A 12,508-nucleotide genomic window follows, 5' to 3' on the forward strand; every position below is an offset into this window, starting at 1 on the left:
TCAATAGCGCATTTCTCCCAGTCTTCCCTTCCTGTTTTTCCATTCTTGTAAACACAGGGTATTTTAAAAGTCCATCTGCTCATGTTACTTATTCCTCTCCTCTTTAAGTCATAACCCTTTGTGATATTACAGTTAATTGGTCTGTCTGTGATTCTACTGCAACCATGAATGGGATCATGATTTTCAACCCTATCTGTATTGGAGTAATTTCAAAATATTTCACCTATTACCAGCTCCATCCAAACTTTAATGGCTTTTACAATTTTGAGGACATTTATTGTGTATCTGGCAAAACCAGTGCTATTCCTAAATAGACAAGTGCCCATATTGCATTTCACACTAATCATAACTAGGGTAATTTGGATCTTGCCCCTTTTTGGCCTGCCTTTAGTCATGCTATCTACAGCAGCAAGGTTTGCTATGGACAGAGTGAGATATTACTTAAAAATAGCACAACATATTTTAAGCCGTTTTTGAGCAAGGTATGGATATCCCATTCTGGAAATGTCAGCAGGTGAAGCATCTACACCATGCCTATGCCACAGCTCTTGTTTTGTAACCCTCTCTGTGTAAAACTCATTTTTTTAATCAACAGGACGTGGGACAGAAGGTGTTCTGAGGTTCTTCACGACCCTTTGCTCCGTGAAGACTGTGATGCTTGCAATACACTCTGCTTGGCGAAACGCTCTTCATCAGACACGATCGGAAATACCAAAACGAGTGGGTTTTTTTGTTTTGTTTTGCATGGGTTTGGGTTTGTTTGTTTGGAGGGCGGCGGCGCAGCCCGGGGCGCGGCGGGGCCGGGGGTCGCGGCTGCCGCAGGCCGGGCGGCCGGCAGGGGGCGCGCTGGCCCCGCGGAAGCGGCGCGGCCGCCGTGGGAGCGGGGCCGCCCCAGCGCCGGCGGCGCCCGCCGCGGCACGGACGGGGGTCCCTGCCCGGGGGTCCCTGCCCGGGGTCCCTGTGCCGGGGGTCCCTGCCCGGGGGTCCCTGCCCGGGGTCCCTGTGCCGGGGGTCCCTGCCCGGGGGCCGCCCGAGCTCCGCATCGCAACCCCGAGCGCTCGGGCTTAGCAAAATGCTGGGAAGCGGGGAATAAATACACATACAGGCATAGAACATCCCAGCGGGCTGCCCGCGGTAGGAACAGGAGAGCCGCCTGGAAGCGCTCGGGGGGCGCACCGGGGTGTCCCTCCACCTCCCGCGAGTGCGGCGTGGGGATGTGCTGGCAGGATGCGCAGGGGGCAGCTCGTCAAAGGCTGGCGGCTGCCCCTGGGGACGGGAGAATAGCAGGTGCGGGAGCTGCGGGAGGGGGTCGGGGACACCCGGAAGGGTCGCCGGCAGCTGAAGGTTCGTCGGAGACGGGGTCCCCGCGAGAGCCACCGCGATGGGGAGCGGGAATAGGAGGGAGCGCCCCGTCGCAGTTCTGCAGCCGCAGCAGCTCCGCGTCCCTCGGGGACGACCGAAAGGAGGCGAGAGGAGGTGGTCAGAGTGGGAGCGGCACAAGTCGGGGCGGGGGCACACGCGGGGACCGCCAAAGGGAGAGTGGCTGCAAGGTGACCCCCGTGGGGCTCTGCCTCCGCCCCCTCCCGCTTTAATCCTCTGCAGACGCCGGCAGAGGCGGGATAATCAAGTGGCGACCGGGTTGGGGGTGCCTCAACTACACACGCTCCTTTGTGCCGGGAGCCCGCGCCTCCCCCGCTGTCCCTCGGCCACCGCTCTGCGCTGCGGGACCAGTTCCCCTGAGGTGCCGGAGCCTCACCGAGGGGAGCGAGGGGCGGTGAAGCCCCTTCTCCCCTTCCCCGCCGCGCACTCCCTTGCGAGAACGCCAGCGGGAGGAGGGGAGCGGCGAGGAGCTGCCTTTAATCCCTGCTAGTAATTTTTTTTTTTTACTATGTTTACTTCCGACCTCTCCGTGCGCGGCTCGTAGTAAAAGGCAACAACAAAAAAATAGTAAAATAAATATAAAAGGGCCGCGGAGCGCGGCATCGCCTCTCCCGGCGCAGCTCCCTCTGTCCCTCCTGGCCGGCGGAGGCAAAGCGCGGCCGCGGATCTCTGAGCGAGGGGGCGCGGAGGGGGCGCGCAGCAGCCCCGCGCAGCCCCGCACCGCCCCGCGCAGCACGGCCAGCCCCGCGCAGCCCCGCGCAGCCCCGCGCAGCCCGGCCAGCTCCGCACCGCCCCGCGCAGCCCCGCGCAGCGCGCCCTCCCGCGGCGGCGCCGGGCCTGCGGCCGCCGGGGGCGGGCGGGAGCGCGGCGGGGCCCGCGGTGCTGCCCCCGCCCCCGCCGCCGCTCCCCCCGCCCCTCGCCGGCGCTTTAAAGGAGGAAAGCAACTAAACTTCTATTGTACCGGCTAGCGCGCCGCGCCGCCCCGGAGCAGCGACCGACCGCGCCGGGAGGCGGCTGCTCCGCCGCTCCGTGGGGTTTATCAAACCGTGGTGGGAGGAAGAGACCTACATTCTCCCGGCGTTTTGTCGATTTTTGATTTTTTTCTTTTTCTTTTTTTTTTTTTTTTAATTTTTCCCCGTCCTCTCTGGTTGTTCTTTTTATCATCTATCCATTTTCCCTTCGTTGTTTGCGAACCGCCTGCAATAATCGCCTCGCTACGTCTCGCAGCTGGCGCGTTGGAGAAGCCGGTGAGTTGCGGGGCTCTTCGCTTCCCATCACTCGCTTCCCGCGGTTCTGGCGTTTGGATTGACACGGGCTGCTGACACCCGGGCTGCTGGCGGGGCTGCGCTCCGCGGACGTGGATACCGACGGTCCCTGCCGACGGACGCTCTCCTCTGCTGGGGCTCCGGCGTTCCCATCCTTTTTCTTGCGCTCGGATTTTAATTTTTTTTGGGGGGAGGGGAGGATTTGCTTCTCGCGTATGTGCGAGCAGGGTATGATTGCTACATATATTGCTTATATGCATATATATATATATATATATACGGGTATGTATATATATATGTGTGTGTGTGTATGTATATATATATATTATATATGTGTGTATATGTATATATATATATATATATATATATATATATATATATGACAAGATTTGGCAAAGTTTGCCAAGGTCGCTGCTTGTCCCCGCGCAGTGCCAGCACGCCCAGGTGGGTAGCTGAGGAACAGCCCGGCTCCCGGCTGGAAGCCGCCGGGCGCTCGGCACCCCTTCCCACCGGGACGCGGGATAGGGATGGCGCTGCGGTCCCGGGAGGGAAGGAGCTCCGTGCCCCATGTGAGCGGCGGCGGCAGGGAGCTGAGCTGAGCCCGGCCGAGCCGGGCTGCCGCAGCCCCTCCGGGGGAGTGGGGAGGGTGGTCCGGGAGCTGACAACCGACCCCTCGGTGGGTCAGGTCGCGCTGCCCGATTGTTCCGCCGCGCTTAGAACGGGGTGAAGAAGGGTCGTGATTTTTCTTGGGTTTTTTAAATTATTTTTTATTACTATAATTATATTTTTTTTTTTAACTAAACGCGACTGCGCATTTCCCTGCCGGCACGGTGTGGGGAGCCGGGAGGGAGCGCTGCGCGCCGGGGGCCGGTAGCTCCCCCGAAGCCGGGTGGAGCCGACCCCCACGGCTCACCCGGGTGCCCCTCTCCCCCTCCCTCCCGCAGGCACCAGCCGCCGCGATGCCGCTCAGCGCCGGCTTCTCCAGCAAGAACTACGACTACGATTACGACTCTGTGCAGCCCTACTTCTACTTCGAGGAGGAGGAAGAGAACTTCTACCTGGCGGCGCAGCAGCGGGGCAGCGAGCTGCAGCCCCCCGCCCCGTCCGAGGATATATGGAAGAAGTTTGAGCTGCTGCCCACGCCGCCCCTCTCCCCCAGCCGCCGCTCCAGCCTGGCCGCCGCCTCCTGCTTCCCCTCCACCGCTGACCAGCTGGAGATTGTGACCGAACTCCTCGGGGGGGACATGGTCAACCAGAGCTTCATCTGCGACCCGGACGACGAGACCGTCAAGTCCATCATCATCCAGGACTGCATGTGGAGCGGCTTCTCCGCCGCCGCCAAGCTGGAGAAGGTGGTCTCGGAGAAGCTGGCGTCCTACCAGGCGGCCCGCCGGGAGGGGAGCCCCGCCGCCCGCCCCGGCCTGCCGCCCGCCGCGCCGCCGGCACCGCCGCCCGGGCTGGCCGCGTCCCCCGCCGCCTCCGCCAGCCTCTACCTGCACGACCTGGGCGCCGCCGCCGCCGACTGCATCGACCCCTCGGTGGTGTTCCCCTACCCGCTGAGCGAGCGGGCCCCTCGGGCCGCGCCGCCCGGCGCCAGCCCCGCGTCCCTGCTGGGCGACGACACGCCGCCCACCACCAGCAGCGACTCGGGTGAGTGGGACCCACGCGTGCTCCGGGAGGGCGTGGGAACCCGCGCGGTTCGCGGGGCGCAGCTGGAAGGCAGCACACCCCCGCCTCCCTCCTCAGCCCCCTTTTGCCCCCCTCCCCGCGTGCGATTTTTTTTTTTTTTAAATGCCACGTTTGCGAGGCACCGAGAGTCCCAGCCAGCTTATTTCCTGGAAAACCAGCCCAGTTTTTCCTCCGGGGAATGAGGGAGTGTAAAGCGATGGGAGAAAAATATAAAGAAAGTGTAGGAGGGATAAACTTTCATCACGGGGTCCCGATAAAGCTGGCTCCCGGTTTCTCCCGTGGGGCGGGAAGGAGTTAACTCCAGCCCGAGAGCCGCGGGGAGAATGTGCAGTCAGGGAGGTGCTAGTGAAAGTGACTGCAGGGGAGTGAATGGGGCTGGGAAAGTTTTAGAAATGCTTCCTTAGGTATGTGACAGCGGGTTCCGCTCCCTCGTAAATCTAGTTTGAAAGTGAGTTTCTACCCAAAGCGGTACAACCTTCCCTTTTTCCTTTTTTTTGAACTATTTTTCTTTTTTTTTTTCCCCAAACTCCCTCCTATTTTCCACAAATAACCAGATCAAGAGAGATTCAGAAAATGTCTCTGAATACCCATGTGTGTTAAGTAAGCTTTCTTTTAAGGCGTGGCCAAAGCCTTCTAAATCCATAATTAAGGGCAGCTTGAGTCTGGGAGCTTTATTGCGCTGTACTGCTGACAACCGAGGTTAAACTTTCCTACTATCTTTCATGCACTCGACATTACGCAAGATCGTTACAACTTTTTGAAATCAGGGAGCCGGGGCTTGGACTGCAGTCCATGTGTCCTATTGCACTTGAAGCACTGCTTCCTTAGAGGAAAGGCTCTTGGGGAAAGCTGTGTCCAGCATCATCAAATAGATTTAAGAAGGGTTTGTCATTGGGTTCCTCATTGTGCAACTCAGAGTAGCCTTCCTTCTACATACAGTAGTCTTGAGAGTGCCTTCATACAAGTTATAATTTTTAATTTTTTTTTTTAATGGCAGAAGAAGAACAAGAGGAAGATGAGGAAATTGATGTTGTTACATTAGCTGAAGCAAATGAATATGAATCCAGCACAGAGTCCAGCAGCACAGAGACGTCAGAAGAGCACAGTAAGCCCCACCAAAGCCCGCTGGTTCTCAAACGGTGTCACGTCAACATTCATCAGCACAATTATGCCGCTCCTCCCTCCACCAAGGTTGAATACCCAGCTGCAAAAAGGCTAAGGTTGGACAGTGGCAGAGTACTCAAACAGATCAGCAACAACCGAAAATGCTCCAGTCCACGCACTTCAGATTCGGAAGAGAACGACAAGAGGCGAACACACAACGTCTTGGAGCGACAGAGGAGAAATGAGCTGAAGTTGAGTTTCTTTGCCTTGCGTGACGAGATACCCGAGGTGGCCAACAATGAAAAGGCTCCCAAGGTTGTTATCCTGAAAAAAGCGACAGAGTACGTTCTTTCCATCCAGTCAGAGGAACACAGACTGATTGCAGAGAAAGAGCAGTTGAGGAGGAGGAGAGAACAGTTGAAACACAAACTTGAGCAGCTAAGGAACTGTTGTGCATAGGAACTTTTGAGCATCACTTAGAATAATGCAAACTAGACTGAAACTATGGTAAAATATTAATGATTCTAATATCTCTCATGGGCTACTCAGTCCATCGAGTATGGAACTATTGCAACTGCATGCTGTGCGATTTAACTTGAGACTACACAACCTTGGCTGAATCTCCCAAGGGTTTGGCCAGAACCTCAAAACTGCCTCATAATTGATACTTTGGACATAAGGGATGATGGGACATTGTTCATGCTTGGGGATGAACTCTTCGATTTTTTTTTTTTCTTTTAAAATTTTGTATTTAAGGCATTTTTTCATACAAGAATCCAAAAGAAAAAAGTTGTCCCCAGTTTGCTGTATATATTTACACATCATATTGCCATGTAAATACCTTTAATAAAGCCTTTATAGAAAAATGTGCAACATTAATACGCAACAGTTGTGGCAACTGGATTTATACTTGTCTTGAACTTCTGTGCCATAACATTTCACAATTTTGTTTTTTATTTAAGTACTTTTTTCCTTTTAAAAATGATTTTTATTTTGTTTTTAGATAAATAAATATTTGCCCAAAATATAATTAGCTAAATCCTGTGTAAAGACTTCCTTTTGTCTCCCACTGTTGTCATTAGGTGTCTATTTCCGTGACATTCCTTTTTCTGTCATCCTGGCAGTGACCTGACTGAAGTCAAAGGGTGGGTCGGATGAAGGGAAATGGGTGATAGTTTTGCAGCTTAGTAGGGACTAATTTCTTGCTTCCACGCCATCTCTTAATTCAACTGGATAAAATTGTTGGTTTAATGTGCCCTGTCAATTCAAGTTGCCTTGCCACCAGGTCCTCCAAGCAGGTGTGGTAGCAATGCCTGTGTTGGCCATGGTCATCTGCATGCTGAAAGTAAAGCTGGAGTGGTGTATTTTCTCACTGATCACCCCAGCATGTAGGCTCTGCATTCCTTCCACATACATATAATTACATTTTCAGGGCATGACCTTCATTCTGCACTAGGGACATAGCCATGTACTTTGAGGGCTCCTTTGTAGTAGGCTCACCTTAATTGCTTCCTGTTTGATTTTAACAGAAGTTAAGGAGGATAAGAAAATAAACTAAGATGGTGAGTGTTGAAGTGGTTAAAACAACAGAGCGGTTTCCCTTTTTAAGTGCTGAAATCAGCAGAGCCAATCTTGGTCAAACACCTTAACACTTTATTAATGTGAATAGTTACTTGGGATTTCAAGGGATGCAAAGTTCAAGGACACAGGAAAGGGAGCAAAGGAAAATGAGAGCTATTTCTCACTTGAAGAATATGCTCAGACAGATTCCTAACATTTGCCAGGCATATTAAATAATATTTACATTCAGGACTTGTCTCATGATCAGCTTCAGATGGGCCATAAGGTACTTGCTTGACACAGCTCCGAAGATTAGATTTGATCTTTTCTCCCCTTTTCACCCTCTTAGCACCACTTTGGTCATGACTTCAGCAACAAATCAATAAGCCCTTTGATGTGGAGGAAGAATGTGTTTTTCAAACACTCGGGCCTTGCAATTTTCGATTTTCATAATTCCCGTTAAGTACATATTTGCTTGGCTTCTAACCATTAGAGGAGCAGTGCTGCCAGATAGCACCAGTGCCAGCCATTGAACTGGGACCAAGGGTTCAGGTTTTCTATTGCTTTTGAGTTCAGGATGGGAATTGGTGTGGGGATATGTGGGATAGGGGCAGGTAGCACCATGTAGGCAGGGTAGATGCCGAAGGTTTCTGTTCTGTAAAGCCCTGGGTAACCGTCCCAACAATCTTGCATGAGGCAGTTTGGAAAGATGGTAAATGTGAAAATCCTATTTGATGGAGGCCTTTAGGTGTTTGAAGGTTTCTTGGAGGGAAAAAACCCCATTTTGTTAGAAAAACAGGACAAAGCAAGGCTTTTCTCTTAATTTTTTGTATCACTCTCTGTAATTGAGCTTAGAGAAGTGGTCTGCAGTTGCTTTTTTCCAGTGTGTGATTCAGATATTCACTTACGAGGAAAAAGAATTATTTGAAATGAAACTGTTAATTGTATCTGAACTGTAAATCAGGACAACTTGCAGCTATGAATAACATAAAAGTTCTGCCTTTTATTAGACAGGACATCTAATTTTAAAAATACATTAATTTTGTTTGCCTTTTGGTGTGCTTCCTATTTTAGATATTGCTTCAGATCAGAAGCAAGATGTTGTTCATGAATTTATAACTGTAACCCCATCCTCCAAAATTAACCAGGAGGTTTAGATACATCCGCAAAAACTGAAAAATATGTCACCTTTGAGTTAGTTTCATGTGTTAGCAAAGCCCCCTGGCTTCTTCCCGTTAAGTGAGGCTAGACCACAATGATTAATGAACCTCTTCTTATTTGTCAGCTTCTTATATCATTTGGAGAACAATTTTGAGTTTTTTCTTCTATCTGCAGAAGGTCCTTAGTCTTTTGATGAATAGGATACTTGCAGTTATTTAATTTCTTACTCTTAATTGAGCATCAATTCCTCTTGCCACTGTCCTACTGGAAAACAAACCATCAGCATGATCTCAAACTGCCACTCTAAAAAAATACAGGTTTATGGGATGTCACTTCATATTTATGACATTTCTTACTTTGTTATAGGATTGAAAAGTATCTGAATAATGCAATATAAAAAAAAATAAATTAAAACATCCTGTGGATACAGGGTTAAGAAGACTCTTCTGGTCATTAAATTGCTGCTGGAATAAAGAGGAATGTGGCTTCCACTTTCCGACACCTCACCTGAGATTAGCACATTCAGAAGACACAAACATCTCACAGGAGCTTCTGGGCTGGATTCAGTTAGTATCTGGATAGGATACAATGCACTAGATTCAGTGCATTGTATCTGGATAGGAAGGTGTTGGGGTTTGCTGCTGTTTTGGAGCAATAGAGAAGATAAGCTTACAAAAGCAGCATCTGAGCCTTGAAATGAAATGCAGAAATTACAGTGCCTGCCAAACAGCTGTACTGAAGCTCTACTTGAAATAAAAGGAGCATTTTTGACTTCACTTCTCTGCTCCTTTACTTTCACAGGACACTTCAAGCTACTTCTCTTCCAGAAGAACTTTAGGCAAAATATGGCATCAAAGAAAACTAGAAACAAACCATCATGGTGAAAATAAAATTTCCTTTATTATATACTCTCACTGATTTAATTTAATTAAATACCAACTTTGACAATTCCATCTTAATTTTTATTCTTGTGCTTTAATTTTGTCTTTCCAGCCAAGCTTTCATGTAAACGGTTTCAATGTTTCAATACAGAATATGCTGAGGGGGAACTGGGATGTATAAAAGAATCCATGTCTGCGTAATTCAGTTCCCACCGGAATCTGTAGAAATTTCATGCTTCTTCCAGAGAAACAGATTTGCGCCAGTGGACGATGCTCTTGAAAATTTTATCACTACCTATAAAGAAATCACTTTACTTGTCACTACGTAAGCACTCTTGCTCATGAAGCACTTTGCAGCCCTTGCAGGCAGTTGAGAGATGACAAACATTTCATCAGAGTTGCATGAAAGGGAGAATTTCAGGTAAGTGAAATAGAATAACTGTAAACTGGAAATAAGCCAGGCCACTGCAGTTGAAATCTGAATTTATTCAAAACAGAAGATGGAGGTGGTTGTTTCATCTACAGAGAAGAACCATCTTCTAATATGTTTAATTTATTTTTTTATTTTATTGATTTGTGTTAGAATCATCTGCCAAGGAATTAACAGAAAAATAAAACTGAACTATAAGTGATCCTAACACAGGATCACTTGGAGAGAGACTCAGGATTTACTTCACAGACTACAGGTTTGCTATTCCTTCATTTTAAAAGGATATTTATGGGAGCTTCTGAAAAAAGGCTCTGCTGAGACTGAGAACTAAGCCCTGGTTTCCCCTTGCTGTTTCCACGCAGATGAGACCTAAACTTGCCTAGAAAAAAAAGTAAAATCAAGAAATCAGATAGATAAGCTGCAGAAACCAGATATCATTTCCAGTACAAAACATTTGATGTTCAGTAAGTTTTACGTACCTTCGTATCATTTACTCATCTCAGGCATAGCTGTAAATGTCAGTGGGGAAAGGCTGTAAAAAAAAAAATGGTATCCAAGATTCAGAGTAGCTGCTAGAAAGCCAAAGGGGATTTTTTTTTCCTAATTTAACCAATCATTTTCTACATAGATCTTGAGCGAAGTGAAGGTGCAAGAATTTAGAGCACCCTGCTTATAGCAGTGGACTCAGCCATGCAAGCAATTCCCTTTATAGAGCCACAGAATTGTTTAGGTTGGAAAAATCTTTAAGATCATTGAGTCCAACCACTAGCCCAGCACTGCCAAGTCCACCATTAATCCATATCCACAAATGCCACACCTACAAGTCTTTTAAATCCTTCCAGGGATGATAACTCAGCTATCTGCCAACCAACTCCCCCAGGTCCTGTTCCACTGGGCAGAAAATACTGGCCCCAATACTGGGCCCTGGGGAGCACCACTTGAAACTAGATTTAACTCTACTCACCACCATTCTTATCCAGCCAGATTTTTACCCAGTGAAGAGTGCACATGTCCAAGCCACAAACACGCAGTTTTTCCAGGAGAATGCTGTGAAGGATGCAGTGTCAAAGGCTTTGCTAATGTCTAGGCAGACATCACAGCCTTTCCTGCCTCCACTAAGTGGGTCACCTTGTCATAGAAGGAGATCAGGTTGGTCAAGCAGGACCTGCCTTCCATAAATCCTTGCTGGCTGTGCCTGATGCCCTTGTTGTCCTGTCCCTGTCAGGTGATGTCACTCAGATGATCTGTTCCATAGTCCCTTCCCTGGCACTGAGGTCACACTGAGGGCAAGTAGTTCCCCAGATCCACCCTCCATCCCTTCTTGCAGATATGCCTCATGAAAGTTACTGTGCTCCCAGGGAGGGAGCTGGTTTGGGTGGTGCTGTATTGTGTTTTTATATTTTGGTAACAGTTCTGTAATGGTTTGCCCCTCCACCCCCATTTTCTCCCAATGTTTCCACGCCCAGTTTTCCCGCAGTTCCCTCAGTGCCAATCTCCCTGACAATGCTCAGACACTTCATCCTCCCTCCCCGGTACCCATCACCCTCCATCCCATTCTTCCCGAATCTTCTACCCTGGGCCTCCAGGGACTGGATGAGGGCCCGGGGTCCTGCCCTTAAGTTTCCCCATTGGTTTTTGTATCTGTCTGTCCTTTCACCTTCCGCTCCCCCAAATCCCTCCATTGGTCAATGGGTGTTCCCTTCCCCTTGTTACCGCCCCGGTATTTAAGATGTTGGAAAAGCCTCGAGGCCGCTTTTGGCTGCTGGGTTTTCTGTAGCTCTGAGCTCCACGGAGTCTGGATTAAAGCCAAAACTGTTTTCCCAGCCTTGAGTCGACTCCCTTACACCTCCGCAGACGCCGCCTCTCCCCCAAACAAGGCAGGCAGTGTGACTTTCTGCCTCAGCGCCCCCTGACCCTCCTCGGGATCCAGGGGAGACCCAGGACAGTGACCCCGCAGCTGAAGGTGCCTCTGCCGGGCAGGGGAAGCCGGGGGGCTTCACATCAGCACAGCGGCAGGGTGGGACCCTGACCAGGCAGTGGCAACATCACCCTCAATTGGTTTGTACTATAATACAGATATTTTTTCAAGTCTGTTCAAGCCCAAGCAGCTTGTATTCAAGTGTGTCCAGACTCCACCTTCCTAGCAAATGAGAATAATTTTTTCTCATAATGATGAGTATGACCTTTGGTGCTGAATATTAATGCACATGAAAAAGCATTATTGGCCACTTGCCAAAACTGTTTAATATTTGTAGTTACTGAGCAAACCTTGCTTCAAGTTGTCACCAATGCGTGGGAGCCCAAGCTACAAGGCATTTCTGCAGGGTCGTGCTTGAAGCCATGAGACACAAGGGAGAAATCACTGGCTGGGAGTGGGCCCCGCCACTCAGGCTGTCTGAAGTATCTTATTCCCACAAGCACTGTTTCCAGTTTCCAGCTCGACACAGGAATTGTGGAGCTATTCTTTTTTCTAGACAAGTCTGGGAGAAAGCAGTTAGTTCCTGACATTATGTGTTATGGTGATTACATTTTATTGCTAAATTCACCCTTCACATATGTCTGCGGATCTTGCCATGGCTACTTTTCTGTTGAATACATTTCCATTCAAGGCAAAATCTTTCTTGTCACCATGTGTAATTTCCATTCCATGTCCCAGTTACATGGAATTATGTTTTTCAGATAGGATCAGAAAGAAAAAATAAAAAGTAGAAGTAAGGATTAGTTGCAATAACTGGAGAGATTTGAAAATATAAACCGCAAAAAATTAAGCAATCTGACTGGGTCATAAAGAGTTCCAATCAGAGAAATTAACACTGCTTGGAACTAATTAGCTCCATCAGCTTCCTTCATACTAGTATCCATGCAGAAAGAGGGGGAAAAAAAATAACAGGGATTGTGCTTTATATGCAGCTATGAGGGCAAACCCCCAAAGCTGTGCAGGCTGAAGTTGGAGTGTGCATGATCCAATGCACAGCCCCACTCCCACAGCCCTCGGAGCCTCGGACATCCCCCGGGGCGCTGGGGCTGCAGCCGCCCAG

General features: G+C 49.4%; 1 protein-coding gene across 1 annotated transcript; it reads left to right on the forward strand.

Moving 5' to 3' along the window:
• The first annotated feature begins 3,604 nt into the window (after positions 1–3,604).
• On the forward strand, positions 3,605–6,477 carry MYC (MYC proto-oncogene, bHLH transcription factor). Its single transcript, XM_041714068.2, has 2 exons — positions 3,605–4,295; positions 5,332–6,477. Exons 1-2 carry the CDS (start codon positions 3,605–3,607, stop codon positions 5,895–5,897), a joined length of 1,257 nt encoding a protein of 418 aa, XP_041570002.2. The 3' UTR covers positions 5,898–6,477.
• The last annotated feature ends 6,031 nt before the right edge of the window (positions 6,478–12,508 follow it).

The sequence above is a fragment of the Taeniopygia guttata genome, chromosome 2 (genome assembly GCF_048771995.1).
Source record: "Taeniopygia guttata chromosome 2, bTaeGut7.mat, whole genome shotgun sequence".
Classification (NCBI taxonomy): domain Eukaryota; kingdom Metazoa; phylum Chordata; class Aves; order Passeriformes; family Estrildidae; genus Taeniopygia; species Taeniopygia guttata.

Coding starts and splice junctions, on each gene's coding strand:
- MYC (XM_041714068.2), top strand. CDS start 3,605: ATGCCGCTCAGCGCCGGCTTCTCCAGCAAGAACTACGACTACGATTAC. Junction 4,296..5,331: donor CACCACCAGCAGCGACTCGG/GTGAGTGGGACC, acceptor TTTTAATGGCAG/AAGAAGAACAAGAGGAAGAT.